At 56.6% G+C, this 16,465-nt stretch overlaps 1 protein-coding gene across 4 annotated transcripts in view; it reads left to right on the top strand.

Moving 5' to 3' along the window:
• FGD3 (FYVE, RhoGEF and PH domain containing 3) overlaps positions 1-16,465 on the top strand; it is a 52,892-nt gene that overhangs the window by 18,258 nt on the left and 18,169 nt on the right. For 3 of the 4 annotated variants that reach the window (XM_058695959.1, XM_058695961.1, XM_058695958.1), the window contains exons 2-6: positions 6,232-6,381; positions 7,166-7,688; positions 12,378-12,467; positions 13,109-13,245; positions 14,658-14,814. In XM_058695959.1, coding sequence (XP_058551942.1) covers positions 7,206-7,688; positions 12,378-12,467; positions 13,109-13,245; positions 14,658-14,814 — 867 coding nt within the window. In that variant the 5' untranslated portion in view covers positions 6,232-6,381; positions 7,166-7,205. Of the gene's footprint in view, positions 1-5,771; positions 5,883-6,231; positions 6,382-7,165; positions 7,689-12,377; positions 12,468-13,108; positions 13,246-14,657; positions 14,815-16,465 lie in introns of those variants that run through there. The other variant, XM_058695960.1, reaches the window with a different exon arrangement.

The following is a 16,465-nucleotide window of genomic DNA, read 5'->3' as shown; positions in this document are numbered from 1 at the left end:
CTGTTCCCTCTCTCTGGGTTGCTGTTCGCTCTCTGAGACGCCATTCCCTCTGGCTGGGGTGCTGTTCCCTCTCTGAGATGCTGTTCCCTCTGGCTGGGGTGCTGTTACCTCTCTGGGATGCTGTTCCCTCTGTCTGGGATATGTTCCTTATCTGAGGTCTCGCATATGATGGTGATGATTGGTCGTGTAGGCGTCCAGTCAGGTGGACGGTGACTGACCTTTCCGGAGTGCTCTGCAGGCTCTGACGGGCCCACACGAATGAAGCCCGTGGGCGCCCAGGACATGGCACTCTGGCTCGCCCAAGTGAGCGGGTTTGGGAAGGTGATGTCCCTTTCCCACAATTACCTGGCAGGTTACTCACTGCACAGGTGAGACCTGTTGTCATGGGGAGGGCTCCACCGGGGCAGCAGGGACAGTGACGGCAGGTGGGGATCCGTGGGGAGGCCTCCCCAGGGCGGTGTGGACCCGGGTGGGACCGGGGTGCACGCACACAGGGTGGCTCTCGGGAGCGCGGGGCAGGGTTTCCGTGAGATAGCTTTGGGAAGGTGCACGTCTGCCTGTCTCACTAGATGTTTTAGTGAAAATTTCAGATATAATGAAAGGTAGGGCCACACATACCCCAGAAGCAGGTGGCTCAGTGCAGCACCAGAAGTTGGTGGCCCACCCCCAGCAAGCAACCCCGCCACACAGCCCGGCGCCCGCATGGGCCTACACACCGGTGGGAAGGCCGGGCCTTCTTCCTGCAGCTGTGTGATGGCTGGCAAGGGCTGCAGCGTGCAGTGACGGTGAATACCAACAGCAGGAAACAGAAGTACATGCGTATACAGAAAGTTCAAGGGGGAAACAAAATAGGAAAGGAAAGGAAACAGTAAGTAGAGGCAGCGGAGGTGGTCGGTTTTGCAGGCACAGCCAGACCCGCGTGCTGTGCGTCCCATGCGAGTGCTGTACACCTGCGTGTCGTGTGTCCCACAGGCTGTTTGTCCTGCGTGCCATGCGTCCCTTGCGCATGCCGTACACCTGCGTGCCGGGTGTCACGCATGCTGTGCGTCCTGGGTGACATGCGTTCTGGGCATGTGGGTCCCCTGTGCCATGTGCCCCGCGTATCGTGCGTCCCATGCGCGTGCGTCCTGCAAGCCGTGCGTTCTGTACGCATGCGTCTGGCGCGCTGTGTTATCAGCGTCCCGTGCGTCTCGTGCGTGTGTCATACACCTGCGTGCTGCGCACCTCTCCTGCTGTGCATCCTTGCGCGTGCGTCCCGCATGCTGTGCATTCTGTGCGCATGCGTCCCCCGGGCCGTTCACCAGCTTGCGGTGCGCACCTTGTGCCGAGCGTCCTGTGCGCTTACCATACACCTGCGTGCTGTGCGTCCTTCCTGTGCTGTGCGTCCATCAGGTCCACACTCCCCCCCTCCACCCCGGGTCTGTGTCAGCGTCCCCCCTCCCCATTTGTGTCAGCCATTACCAAGTGTGGGCCCCCCCCAGGTCTGTCAGGATTCCCCCCAGGTCTGTGTCACAGTCCCCATCCCCCCGTCTGTTCGAGCCCCACGACCAGGTCGGGGGGCAGGGGACAGAGCAGCAGAGCAGTGGCTTAGCAGCAGCAGGTCAACCGGTTTTCAGGCAGCTGGCTCTGGGCCAAGCCCTCACCACAACTGCGTGTCCCCACGGGCCAAGGGGCTTCCGGGGTGTGGAGAAAAGGCCAAGGCACAGCGGGGGAGTAGGTTTTAGGTGCTTTTGAATCACTGTTGTCTTGACTCTGGTTCACACAACTTCTGATAGGATTTTCCAAAACACAGCTTTTTAAAAAAACTGTGTGTGTGTGTGTGTGTGTGTGTGTGTGTGTGTGTGTGTGTGGTAAAATACAGGTGACATAAAGTTTGCCATCCAAGCCACTCTAAAGGTCTGGTTCAGTGGCATTAAAGTGTATTCACATCTTTCTCCAGCCATCCCCACCATCCATCGTCCAGAACATTTTCATCCAAACTGAGACTTAGAAACACGAACTGCCCTGGCCCCACCACCACTGCCTCCGGCCCCAGGGTCCACCATCCATGTTCTGTCTCTGATTTGACGACCCCAGGGACCTCGCGTGGGTGGAATCACACGGGGCATGTCCTTCTGTGACGGGCTCACGGCCCTCAGCATCATGTCCTCAAGGCCCATCCGTGAGGTAGCAGGTGTCAGGGTCTGTCTCCTCTTACTGGCAAGTTATGTTCTGTCACACACACCCACCATGTGCTGTTTATCATCCCCCGTGACCACTTGGGTTGCTTCTCCTTTTTGACTCTTGTGAATACCGCTGTTGTGAACATGGGTGTGCAAGTACTCGTTCAAGTCTCTGCTTTCAGTTCTTCTGGGAGGAAAGCATTCTTGAGGACAAGACGCATTCGTGTTGGAATCGGCACTGAAACAAAAGCATGTCTCTAAGAAAGGCTGCAGCCCACCCAGGACCCTGTTGGGACCATCCAGTCCCCAGGCGGCTGCCCACACGAGCATCCCAGTGCTAGGGTGACAGGGAGCTCTAACTTCCTTTCTGTTTTCCCACAACTTCTAAGTTTTCTGGAAAGAATGTGTCAAACCATTTGCAAAAGTGCAGGAACTTTGAGTCAGGATGTAAGCTGGTGTGGGCATCCCAGCAGGCAGGGACAGCACCGTGTCGGTCCATCTCCTTTCCTCCGTGCTCAGCTTGCCCTGGTGGCCCCACCCGCCTCCAAGATCCCACTGACCCCAGACGCGTGCCAGGGCCTGCGTGTGCTCAGCAGACAGGACGGAGACCGCAGGCTGAGGCCCCAACACAAGTGCCTGACCTGGAGCGGAGCACCCCCGGGTCATGGGCCTCTCTCACTGGCAGCTCGTGGGTTCTGCAGCCGTGTCTCCCAGCCTGGACCCGCGTGCAGGTGTGGTGGCACAGAGGTTCCTGGTGCCGCCCCATGGTATTTTCAGCCTCGTTTGGGTCACCTGCTGCAGGTGACCAACCACTTGAGCTTGGTGGGGGAGAGAGCAGCCCCACTGAATATCTCGCATAGTTTTGGGACTGGCAGGGTGCTGCCAGGTGGCTCTCACTCAGGGTTTCTCTGGGGCCAGGCAGGGCCGGGACAGTTCCAGAGGCTTCTCTGGCTCACGCCTCTGGCGGCTGCTATTTGACAGGGTGCCAGGTGCCAGACGGCAAGAGACAGAGATGCTGGTGGTTCCAGCAGGGGTTCCTGTGCTGCTCCTGAGGAGCAGACCTCGCCACAGGGGAAACTAAGCAGCGGTCGGCCCTGTGGTCCATCTGCAGGACCGTCCCTGCCTGTCTCGGGTAGTACTAGGGCCCCAGGCCCGGGACAACAGCGTTCATGCCTCCCTGTCTGCTGGCTGCTGCGGTGGAGACACTTACATGGTCCCCAGCACCCTGCACAGAGGGGGACATTTGATCTGTCCATACTTCTACATTGCCCAAACCTCCCCCAGCCCCAGTGTTGGCGCCTTCTCTGCTGGGTAGTGGCAGTCTTGGCTGTCAGGGGCCCTGGACCCCGGCTGAGTCCTGCATAGGTGCAGGAGCCAGCCTCACTCAGCTGGGGGGACTCGGGGCTTCTAAGGGGAGAGCCAGGGCCTGCTAGAGGTGTCACCTCCCGTGGTGACACCCCCACCCCCCCCCCACCCCCCCAGGCCCTGGACATGTCAGAATGAGCCCAGAGCCCAGTCCGGGGTTCAGAGCAGCGTGTCTGGATAGAGGCTCCCAGGTGCTGCTTGTCTGAGACACAGAGCATCACCCACCTTGGTGACTGGTGACTGTGACTGGGCAGGTGTGCAGAAGTGCTTGGCACAGCTCCTGGCACGTGGTGTGTGTGTGTGTGTGTGTGTGCACGCGTGTGTTCCCTCCCCGAAGCCGTCTGGTCCCCCGAGCAGCGTGGAAGGCGGGCAGCAACTGGGCTGGCCTTCCCTGACCTTGGCCTCGGCAAGGCAGCGGGGAGACCAGTCCTGGGGTGAGCAAGGTCGTGGGCTGCATGCCAGGGCTTCCTGAGTCAGAGTGGGGGGCGGTGCTCTGCGTTCCCTGAAGGGCGCATTGATGTTGAGCCTTGGGCTTTCCTGTCTGGCTGAGCTGCTTCTTGCTGCTGCCCTTGGAAGAAGGGGCCTTTGTGGCCCACGGGTCTCTGGGGGAAGAATGCAGCCCACTCCTCCGGAAGGGAATGCCCAGGTGGGCACCAGTGCTGCCGGAGCCTCCCTAGGCCACAGGCCTGGCCCTGTGCTCTGGCTGACTCTCCGTCCCTCCTGGAATAAGGAAAATGGCACTTGGGGACATTGACTTGCTGGGCTGGAGCAAGTCAGAGGCATCACCATCTGTGCGGTGTAACCGACACAGGGAACTGCCCGTGTTCAAAGCGCACAACCTGACGTTTCCACACGTGTCCGTACCTGTGAAACGGTCTCCCCGGTCATGACGACAGTGAGCCGCCCGGCATCCCAGACCGCCGGGTAGTGTGCGTCTCCCGGAACTCTGTAGATGGAGCAGCAGATGAGGACCTTCCCTCGTGTCCGTCTGCTTCCACCCTGCACGGTGTTTCCAGAGCCATCCGTGCGGTTGGCAGGCGTTCTCTTTCCCTCGGTGTTCTGGAAAGCTTTGTGTCGAGTTGATATCATTTCTTCCCTGATGTTGGACAGAATTCGCCAGAGAGGCTTTGTAAGCCTAGAGTTTTCTCTGTGGAAAAATGTTTAAGTGCACGCTTTTCTTGTGCTTGGCATCGACGGAGCTGCTTAGATCCGTGGATTTATAGCTTCTATTAAATCAGGAAACACTTTAGCCATGATTTCCTCAAGCACTTCCTGCTCAATCCCTTTTTTTGGCCTGCAGCTATATACACGGGGAGTCCAGGTACATGCACACTGTGCCGCTGGGTTTTTCCACATCCCGCTATCTCTGTGATTCGGTCGAGATGGTTTCTGTTGCCCCCAGCGGATCCGCTCCTGGAAGACAGTCGTGCGCGCCCCCGTCTCTGCTGAGCTTGTGCACGGAGTAGGACGTGGGCCTGCAGCTTCCCTGGTCTGTGCTCTCATCACCGGTTGTGAACGTTGTTCAGGGACGCAGTGACGCTGCGTGTAAACGGGGGCTTCCTGGGACCTGAGCAGGGCTCCCCGTGGGTCCCCCGTGGGGACCGCATGGCCCAGCCCGCACCCGTGCCATGCCCTCCAGCGGCTACTCCTCGGTCTCGTGGCGCCCTCTCGCGTGCGCTGAGCCATCCTTGGGGGCCCTGCAGCGCTCTGCTCCCTGACGGGCTCTCCTTCCAGCGCTCTGCCTGGTGACCGCCACCTCCTGTTCTCCTGGACTGTCACCCGGGTCCCTGTCCCGCTGGGTGACAGTGCGCGCAGTGCCGGTTCCCACCTGCTGGGGGCGCTGTGCTCTGCCGCCCGGTGGAGGCTGTCTCCACCCTGACCAGAGGCAGGACAGCCTGAGGTGGGGTTGCGGAGGCTGCACCTGGTGCGGGTCGACCCGCTGGACACAGGGAGGCCTCGCCTGCCGCCCGCATTCCAGCCACGCGTTGGCAGGGCTGTGTCCTGAGTGTCTGCTGGAACTTGAGTTTGTCTCCGAACGGCGAGCACAACGCAGGCTGGAAATCTTGGTATTTCCCAACCTCCCCCCCCCCCCCCCCCCCCCCCACTACGATCGGGAGCGTGGCAGCCAGGGTGTGCGTCCTGCTGTGGCCTGGTGTCCCTTAGGGAAAGGTCCGCTCGGGAGCAGTCCCGCCACACGGAAGCCAGCTACGCAGGTGGCAGGTGCCGTAGGCAGAGCTGGTGCGTCAGGACTTTGCCCTCAGGTCTTCCGGCCCTGAAGCGCCGCGGAGGGGAGGGCCAGGCCCTGGATGCCTGTTGGGTTTTGTGTGAGAGCCAGAGGGAGCTGCGTCTCCACTGGTGGGTCTTTAGCCTTGTCTCTCGGGGGAGGAGGGGAGGGGGTGCAGAAACTGCTTGCTGGCCGCTGGGCTGACTGTGGGCGTGAGCCCTGGGCGCCGCGTCTGGGGGTGTTGGGAGGGTGCCCGCCGGCTCTCTGCACACCGGGTGCGACCCTGACTCCGAGGCGTCAGTCCTGGCCCTCGAGCCACCCCTGTGCTCCCTCCGCCTGTGGCCGTGACCCTTGCAGGGTTGGCCGCGCTGGGCGGGGCCCTAAGCTGCCCTTACACCCGCTACCTTTGGAGCCGGCCTGGCATCCTGGCATCCGTGGAGCCGGCGGTTTCATGCTCCCTCTCCCACCGTGTTGTTTCAGGACCCCCACTTCTAACGTGATGGGCAGGAAGGAGACTTTCGGCCAGTCCCTCTCACGCCGGCTTCTGGCCTGAGCCACCGACCGTGACCCGGAAGGAGTGCAGCCAGCAAGGAGCCAGGTGCAGAGCCCTCACTGGGGACCTGGGGCCAGGTAAGTGGGGCATGAGGAAGGTTCTGGGGGAATGTCATCTCCCCTGGCCCAGCCCCACCCTCCCAGACTGGCACCTGACTCCCTCTCCTCCAGGAGAGGTGGGAGGTGAAAGCAGGAAGTAGCTCCAGGGTGCTCTGGGCAGGGGGGGGGGGGGGGGGGGGGAGGGGGGATGGAATCTGGAGCAAAGCCCTGGCCTCCTTGGCCCCGGGTCTGTGGAAGGTGCCTGATCACCTGTTAGACACGCAGCCCCAGTGATACCAAGGAGGGTCCCTTCAGAACTATATCATGGGGTACACAGCACCCAGAAGCCAGAGCACCTCGCAGACTGCTGGTGACCTCATGACCGTGACTTTTGTGCATGTGGTTTAAATGTATTGAGCAGTGGCTGGCTTCACACTGGGCACTCCTTCTCTCCCTCCTCCCTTCCCTCCTCCGTTCTCCCCCTCCTCCCTTCCCTCCTCCCTTCCCTCCCTCCTCCCTCCACTCTTCCTTCTCTCCCTCCTTCTCTCCTTTCCTTCCTCCCCTCCTTTCTTCTTCTTTCCCTCTCTGTCTCTTCTCCTTCCTTTTTTTTTTTTGATGTAAAAAAATTTTATTTTAAAAATAAAATGTTTTCCATTTGGTATTCTCTAAAAGTCTGTCTGGATAGGGCCTAGCTGGAGCTGTGTGGGCTGTTCACTCCACACTCAGTCCCCTCCCACCTCCTCCCTTCTCTGGGGGGACATGCCTGTGCCCATGGACTGGTCCATGCCTGGCTGGCACTGACCCTGCTCATTTCCTCCCACAGGAAGCCCCTGGCTGGTCCCCCACAGAGCTCAGCTTTGAGGATGGAGTCAGGAGAGGGGTCCTCAACAGCCCCGACCCCCACTGCTGCCCTGGCGGAGCCGAACATCGGGCCTGACTGCTCTTCCCCGGGGCTGCCAAGGGCAGCCCCAGGGAAGTTCCAAGCACTGCCCCTTGGGCCCAGAGCCCCCCGCAAGGACCCTGACCCCGGGAGTCCCGGCAGCCCGACCGCAGGGGACAGGCCCCCGGATGCAGGCCCCGCGGGGGACCCCAGTGGTGGCGCTAAGATCCCTAATCGCGACAGTGGGATCGACAGTCCATCCTGCAGCGTGGCCGGCGAGCACTTTCCCTGTGAGGAGGGTGGTGAGGCTGGCCTGGGCCCCGTGGTCCCGGGGCTACACCCAGAGGCAGCCCCAGGAGGTGGGGCCCTGCGGGAGGAGGCCGACAGCGATGATGTGGGCGAAGGTAGCGGTGAGGAGCCAGACACCGAGAACAGCCCGCCGGGGGCCCGTGCGGACACAGCCAAGGTAGGCCACCCCGTCTGCAGGCAGCAGGGGTCTTCTGAAGGGTCTTGAGGGTCACGGTGGCATCGCTCCCGCCTGGTTCCAGTAGTGGCTGCATGTCAGCACGTCAGACAGGCCCTGCAACAGGTCAGTGGGCAGGGCAGGCGCCCCAACACCTCAGGCGGCAACCTCACTGTCGAGCCTAGGTTAACATGTCCACACGGTGGCACGGGGACCCCCCCCCGGTGGCCGTGACGGTGGGTCTCGGTGCCAGTGGAACCACCGCCACACCTTTCACCAGGACTGGCTGCCCGCCTGGCAGAGCCCCTGTGAGGAAGGCAGCATGAGTGTCCCCTGTGCTAGGAATGGGGAGCCCCAAGGTCACCGTGGAGCATGGCAGGGGCGGGAGGGGAGCCTGGGCACAGGAGCCGAGCCCTGTGCAGATGCTCCGGGAAGGAGATATGCCCACAACATGGCGGGTGTGCTGTGACAGACCCACCTGTGTCCTGTCAGCATCTCGGGCTCTGGGCGCCGTGCGGGGACGTGTGGGGATGGGGAGATGAAGCAGGGGGCCCTTGGCTCTGAGAGACGCCTGTGCGTGGGGAGGGTGCGACCGGGTCCTACGAGAAGCCCAGGTGACCCAAGCTGCTGGCCCTGGTTGAGGTAACCCCCGACCTGCTGGCCCCGGTGGAGAGCCTACTGGCTAACGTGACCGAGACAGAAGACAGGCCTGGAGGGCGAGGGGCCACCATGCGCCCTCGCTGTTGTGAGCCAACTTTTCGGGGGCAGGCGGGAGCTGTGGTTTAATCTAGGTTTTGTTACTGTTCGGGTGTGGTAATGCCAACGCATCAGGAGGCGGCAGCCGTTGAAAAAGATGGTGGGGAGTCTGGCTGGCTCGGCCAGTAGAGCACGTGAGTCTTGATGTCCAGGTTGTGCGTCAGGCCCCACACTGAGCGTGGAGCTTACTTAAAAACGGATGGTTTGTTACTTATAGTTCCCAAGAAGAGGAGCAGGCCGGGCCACGGGGCCACACGGGCAGGACCAGAGTGGGTCAAGAGGCGGGGGGGGGGGGGGGGGGCGCCTGGGTGGCGCAGTCAGTTAAGTGTCCGACTTCAGCCAGGTCACGATCTTGCGGTCTGTGAGTTCGAGCCCCGCGTCAGGCTCTGGGCTGATGGCTCGGAGCCTGGAGCCTGTTTCCGATTCTGTGTGTCTCCCTCTCTCTCTGCCCCTTCCCCGTTCATGCTCTGTCTCTCTCTGTCCCCCCCAAAAAAAAAACAAAAAAAAAACCGTTGAAAAAAAAAAAAAGAGGCAGAGGGGGTGAAAACTGTGGCAAGAAAACTGTGGCAAGTGGTTTCTGTGGGAAGGAACAGGAGAAGCAGGGTGAGCAAGTTTGGATTGGCCAACTTGAATGACCTTAGTGTGCCCTGAGCACAGACGCGTTCCCAGATGTCTGGATCAGCGTGGCCTGGCTTGCATGTGAAAGACACGATTGCACGTGGGTCCTTTATATCTGCAAAAAACAGCCAGACCTGGGAGGGGCCCTTGCTGTGGGGTCAGCAAGGTCCCAAGATGTCCAAACACCTGAAATACAGAAAATAGGAGCATCTGGGTGTCTCACTTCGTCTCAGGTCATGATCTCACCATTTGGGAGTTTGAGCCCCACGTGGGGCTCTCCTTCAGATCTCTGTCCCCCTCCCTCTCTGCCCCTCCCCCACTCGTGCGTGCGATGTCTCTTTCTATGTCAGAAATAAATAAAATGTCAAAAAAAAATTCAATGCAGAAAATAAATGATGTGGTTACTAAGGACCACACCACCTGTGGCTCTCAAGGTGTGTCCCGGGTGCTGGGAGCAGGTGCAGACCCCAGGCTTGTCCCGTCCTGCCCACAGAGGCTCTGGGGGTGTGCCCGGGGCCAGGGGCTTGCTGGAGAAGGCCCAGGTCTTCATGTCTCTAATACGGAGATGCCAACACTTCTGGGTTTGTCTGCCTTCTTCATCCTGGGTGTCTGGTTAGAACATCACACACTGGCCCATCCTTGGGGTGAGGCACTGGACCAGAGCCCTGGGACCCTGTGCCTCACGTCCCCCGACCCAGGTAGAGTGAGGGCATGCTGATGTGGAAGGGTCACACACATCAAGTCAGCCTTTATTATGTGGAGGAAGTCCCCGTTTATTCATAGTATGTTGCTTTTATCACAAAGGGTATTGCATTTTATCAAATGCTTCTTCTGTGTCAATTAGGATGATCAGGTGGGGTTTTTCATTCTGTGAATGTTGTGTGTTGAATGTTGATGGATGGAAGCACTCTGGCATCCCAGAATAAATCTCTCTTGGTCATGGCATATGATCCTTTTAGGTAGTGTTGAATGAAATTTGCTACTGTTCTGTTGAGGACTTATGCATCAGTGTCCTTTAGAGAGGTTGTTCTGTAGTCTCCTTATAAAGTCTTTGAGAGGCTTTGGTATCAGGGTAATGCTGGCCTCACAGAGCTCAGCTATGTTCTCTCCTCTTTATTTTTTTTTTAAGTTTTTATTTTATTTTGGGGGATGGGGAGAGAGAGAGAGAGAGAGAGAGAGCAAGCACACACACACACACACACACACACACACACAATTGGGGGAGGGGCAGAGAGGGTGGAGGGAGCACGAATCACAAGCAGGACCCTTGATGTCGCCACAGAGTCCCACGCAGGGCTGGATCCCATGAACTGCAAGATTATGACCTGAGTCAAAATCCAGTCAGATGCTTAGCAGACTGAGCCCCCCAGGCACACCTGTTCTCTCCTCTTCAATTCTTTGGAAGCATTTGAGAAAGATTGGTATTAATTTTCCAATGAAATCATCTGGTCCTGGGCTTTTCTTTTTTGGGAAGTTTTTTATTTCTTAGCCAATCTACTTACTCATTGTTGGTCTATTCAGATTTCCTATTTCTTCATGACTCAGTCTTGATGTGTTTCTAGGAATTTATCCATTCTTGTAGGATGTCCAGTTTGTTGGAGTGTAAATGTTAATACCAATCTCTTGTGATCCTTTTTATTTCTGTGACATCAGTTGTAATGTTTTCTCTTTTATTTCTAATATTAGTAATTCGAGTCTTCTCTCTTTATTTCTTAGTAATTTAGCTAAGACTTTGTCAATTTTGTTGACCTTTGCAAAAAACAACCCTTAGTCTTGTTGATTTTTTCCATTGTTTTTCTATTCTGTGTTCCATTTATCTCTGATCTAATCTCTATTATTTCCTTCCTTCTGACTGCTTTGGGTTTAGCGTGTTCTTTTTCTCATCTCTTGAGGTGTAAAGTTAGGTTGTTGATTTGAGTGGAGGGTTCTGTGTATGTCTGCTTGGCGGGTTGGTCTACAGTGTTGTTCACAGCCTCTGTTTCCTCACTGGGACTCTGTCTGCAGGTCCAGTAGGAAAACGGGGTACACAAGGCTCCTACCATCTCTGTGTTGCCGTGTCGCCCTTCAGTTCCATCAAGTTTGCTTCCTATATTCAGGAGCTATGAGGCTTGGTGCATAAACATTCGTGGTTGTGTCTACATTGATCCTTTTATCATTATATCCTGTCCCTTGTTCTGTCTTGTAACAGAAGTTCTGTCTTGTCTTTTTCTTTAAAGTCTGTTTTGTCTGATATTCGTGTGCCCACCCCTGCTCTTTCTTTGTCTCTATGTGCATGGAGTATCTTTTCCATCCTTCTCACTTTTAGCCTATGTCTGTCCTTAAATCGAGAGTGAGTGTCTTGTGGACAGCAAGTAGTTACTTGGATAGTATTTTTTTAATCCATTCATCCAGTCCATGTCTTTTGGTTGGGGAGTTTAATCCATTTACATTTAAAGTAATTACTGATCGGGAAGGACTTAACCATTGCCATTTTGATCATTGTTTTCTACATGTCTTGTGGATTTTTTGTCCCTTTCCTGCTGCCTTCCTTATTTTTCATTGAATTTTTGTAATGGTATGTTTTGATTCCCTACTCATTTCCTTTTGTGTATATTCTGTAGGTATTTTTTTCTGTGGTTACCATTGAAGTTACATAGAACACCATAAGTTATAGCATTCTATTTTAAACTGGTAACAAGTTGACTTTGACTGCAAAAACCACTCCTTTACAGCAGCCCCTCCTCCCCACTCCATTACTGATGTCATGAATTACACATTGATATACTGTTTACCCTCTAGTGTAGATTTCCAGGTTTTTAATGGTTTCTGTCATTTAAATTTTATGCACCAGAATTACAATAATACAGGTTCTATCTGTCCATGTGTTTTCCTTACCAGAGCGCCTGTATTTTTGTACAGCTGTGTGACTCTAGCATTTCTTACAGAGCAGGTCTGGTGATAATGAACTCCTCGCCTTTTGTTTGTTTGGGAAACTCTTTTTTAACTTCTTCTTCATTTTTGAAGGACAGCTTTTCTAGATACAGTATTCTTGGTTTACAGGTTTTGATTTCAGCGCCTCTCTGGTCTGCCATCTTGCTGACAAAGGCCACAGGGTACTTTGATGTGGCTGCTCCACCGGCTCTGTGGCCAGGGTCTCGGGAGGGCAGAGCTGTCTCTGGGCTGCAGAGGCTCTGAGGGGATTGGCAGGAGCTGCTGTGCCTTCCCCAGAAACCTCCCCGAAAAGTCCCAGGCCTAGCGGTCTCCTCCGGCCCTCCGGGACCCCTGGTCACCCAGCGTCAGAGCCGCCTCCCCAGGGAGCTGATGCTCTTCTCTCTGCAGTGCTCTGAGCCCCAGAAGCTGCTCCACATCGCCCAGGAGCTCCTGCACACAGAGAAAACCTATGTGAGGCGGCTGCACCTACTGGACCAGGTACCACACGCAGCCGGGCCCTTCTTCACGCATGTGAGGGTGTCTGTGCGTAGTGCCAGAGGCAGAGTCCCCATGTCATGGCGCTGGCCAGGCCTTACGGTTGGAATGTGAGTCTCGCCCAGAGACCCCTCCCTTTCGCTGTCTGAGCCTGGGGCTCTGGGACAGAGGTCTTGTCCTGTCACTGCGGGGTCTTTCTGCCTGGCAGTTGCGTTGTCTCAGCTCGTGAATGGCCTCTGGAAATCTTTCTGCGTAAGTGGCCGGGACAGTGGCTGGCACCTCCCTGTCCCCACAGCAGCACAGGATTTATGGGCACAGCAAGTAAACCCCTGGGGAACTCAGAGAGTGCTAGGTGCTGCTTCTGTCTGTAGCTCACGGAGCAGAGGAAGGAACTCGGGACCTCCCAGGTCCCGTGGCAGGTGGGTGGAGGGAAGATGGCCTGTCCCCATCAGCAGGAGACTGTGTCTGCCTCACCCACACTCCTCAGCCATCAGTTCGCTCGCTGTAAAACCATAGGTTTGAGCCAGTTTGATGAAGAAAACGGGCGGCAGCAGCCTCTCCCGAACGCCTCACGGGGCAAATGCGGTCGTGCTGTCTGTAGCAGCCCTCGCTCAGCGCCTGCTCTGTGGGCCTCTGCACCCCAGGTTTTCTGCACCCAGCTGGCGGAAGCAGGCATCCCCCCGGAAGTCACCACAGGCATCTTCTCCAACATCTCCTCGATCTATCGTTTCCACGGGCAGTTCCTCCTGCCGGAACTGCAGACACGGATCACGGAGGAGTGGTGAGCGTGGCCCCGGGTCCCTCGGAAGCGGGGGCGGGCATCTCCCCAGGAGCATGACCTCAATGCTGCTGGAGGCTGGGGCCCTGGCGACTCTGTCGTGGTGGTTTTGTGGAATTCTCACGACCAAGCGGCCTCTCAGTCTGGTTTGTGTGCCTGAAAGACAAGGAGGCACCTGAGGGCCTGGCTCCTTCCATGCAGTGTCCCCACATCTAGGCTGCCTCACCTGCAAATCAAAGGGACTTTAATACCCACTCAGGGCTTTACAGGATCTCAAACATCGAGTAAACAGCGCTGGCAGGTTCATTTCCTTCCTCATGTATACTCCGCCTTGGCCTTAAAAACTGAGATGTTCCCCCTTGCAGTGCCCTTTGGATCCTCTGCTGCTGCCCCCAGGGGCGGTCCTGTCCCTCTGGCCCTCTGAGCATTCTTAGCAGAGGGTCAGCTCGGCCATGAGGCATGGCCCCAGACTTGCCATTCTCCACAGCATGTGCCTCCCCCCGCTCCCCGCCCCCCGGTTCCGGGTGCTGCTGCTTCGCTCTGGGGCCTCTGCTGCTCCCTCCCTTCTCTGGTGCCCAAGAGCCCACTCTCCAGCTGCAGCCAGGCCACTGAGAGCACAGACGCCAGGAACCTTGACTCGGGTGTCAGGGAGGGTCCCTGGCAGTTGGTCGGTCCTTTGTAAGGATGTACTCCACCTGCAGTGAGGGTTATACAGTCCCCAGGGCCGCTGTCCACACTTGCTTAAAAGTGGGTTTTCTCCTTGAGGATCTAGAAAGACCACATGTGCACAGGTACTCCCCAGGGGCTTGCCCGCCTGCCTTCACAGGTGGCCAGCCTTTGAGCGATGTCCCCTGGTGCACGGTCCAGTGATGCCACAGTGGATGGCTCTCTGCACTTGCTTTCTGATCATCTCTTTAGGATCAGTTCCCCACAGTTCCAAGGTCAAAGGCTGTTGATCTCTTTTTCCTCTTGAAGTTCATTTTCAGATCCCCGTCCATGCCGTTTTCAGCACTGCACTCCTTCCCCTTCTTAGGCCAGTGCCTGCTCAGCCCCTTGTTCCCAAAATCTGCTCATCTAACGGCTGAAATGGGGTCTCACGGATGCTCTTTGATGAGTGCCTGTCATTTGAGCGGTCACGTCACCGCTGGCACCCCTGGTCTGGAGCAGCGGTCCTGTGCCTGCACTGTCGAAGGGCCCATACGATCCTCTCGTTTACCTTGTGTAACCTGCTGTTTCCCAGCCCATGGGATATGGGAGGTAGGGTGGAAGTAAGGCTCAGAGAGGGTGACCGGTGTGCCCACCATCACACAGAGCTGGGAGCTGGGCTGTTGGCCCACAGATTCCTGGTGAGTCCCTGTCCTACCTCTGGCCCCTTGCCCAAGCTGTTTCTCGGACAACCTGTCTCCCCCGCACAGGGACACAAACCCCCGGCTTGGAGACATCCTGCAGAAGCTGGCCCCGTTCCTCAAGATGTACGGCGAGTACGTCAAGAACTTCGACCGCGCTGTGGAGCTGGTGAGCACCTGGACCCAGCGCTCACCGCTGTTCAAAGAGATCATCCAAGGCATACAGGTAGGGCAGCCGCCTGACTGTGCAGTATGGCGCTGGGTCGCATGCTGGCACAGGGAAGTTCAGTGAAACAGCAGGGTGTGTCCAGAAGCTCTACGCAGTAACCACGGGACGTGAACCCTAGTTGTCATTTCACAGGAGGGAAGCACGCCTCAGAGAGGTGGTGTGATGTGTTTCTGGGTAGATTCTGGGTCCAGTGCCCGTGTCTCCCACTCCCAGCCAGGCAGGCATGGAGGGAAATGTGCATCTGTCTTCCTTCTGTCTCTCTGCAAGCCGCCCGGTCACGTCTCTGCTGCAGTAGTCTCTTCTATGTCACGTTTTTTTTGTTTAACAATTTTTCAGATTTTTAATGTTTTTTAATGGAATTTTTTTCTCTCTTTCATTGTATAATTTTTTAAATGTTTATCTTTGAGAGAGAGAAAATGCGCACGTGCACAAGTAGGGAGGGGCAAAGAGGGAGCCACAGAATCCGAAGCAGGCTCCAGGCTCTGAGCTGTCAGCACAGAGCCCGACGCAGGGCTCGAACTCATGAACCATGAGATGATGACCTGAGCCGAAGTGAGACGCTCAACCGACTGAGCCACCCAGGCGCCCCAGGCTTTTATATGTTAAGAACATCTTCTGTGTCCTACAAGTTATTTTCCTCATTGATCTTTTATTTTTTAATTTTATTAATGTTGTTTGCCATACAAAATTTTTGTCTTTAAGCACTCACGTTTACTAGTTCTTTTTTTTAAAATGTTTATTTTGTTTTGGGAGAGAGGGAGAGCACGAGCAGGGGAGGGACAGAGAGAGGAGAGAGAATCCCAAGCAGGTTCCACACTGTTGGAGCAGAGCCCAATGTAGGGCTCAATCTTATAACCTTGGGATCATGACCTGAGCTGAAATCAGGAGTCACACACCCCACTGACTGAGCCACGCAGGTGCCCCTTCACTAGTTTTTAATATATTAACGCTTTAAGAAATCTTCAAAGTAATGCTTACAAATGCGTTTCCCATCCCACGGCTATGTTATGTCTTCATTTTAAAAAATTAGAATTGCTACTCCAGAATAGTTTCCAAAAGGATTGTGGTAGGAGGTAAGAATCCAGCTTTATCTTTGTGAATAGTTAGCTGCTTGTCCCAACATCTGTTTACCCTGAGCGCCACACTTGGACACCACAGAGTGCATGTGTGTGCACATGCCGCACACACACACACACACACACACACACACACACGTGCGTGTACACATGCATTGACACACACCTTACTCCACTCTGCATCTTTCCCAGATCCTGCAGCCGTCAGGTCACCTGTGATTTCCTAGTGTACAGTCCGAGATCCCCCTGCGTCCCAGCTTCCCTTCCGCCCCAGAGAGGACAGTGCTGATGCCGAGTCCCTCCTCCCCCCGGCAGCCACATCCGCCCCAGCTGTCTCCACAGAATACCCCCTCCAGCCTCCCAGGCTGGGCCCGTGGCTGAGCCCCAGCCCCGAGTGACCAGAAGGAACCGGGAGTTTGTGCCGCCTGCATCAGCAGGGTCTGGAGGCCCAGCGGTGGGGCAGGCACTGTCGGCCCGAGCGCCACCCCCCCCCCCCCCCACCGCCCCTGCCGGGAGGATCGTGTTCATGACAGTTGCAGGCCAGTGTTTCTCCAGCCCTGTTGTGTGTGAAG

Source organism: Neofelis nebulosa, chromosome 12, assembly GCF_028018385.1.
Source record: "Neofelis nebulosa isolate mNeoNeb1 chromosome 12, mNeoNeb1.pri, whole genome shotgun sequence".
NCBI lineage: Eukaryota > Metazoa > Chordata > Mammalia > Carnivora > Felidae > Neofelis > Neofelis nebulosa.
The sequence above is the reverse complement of the archived record's forward strand: the minus strand, read 5'-3'. Positions and strand labels throughout refer to the sequence as shown.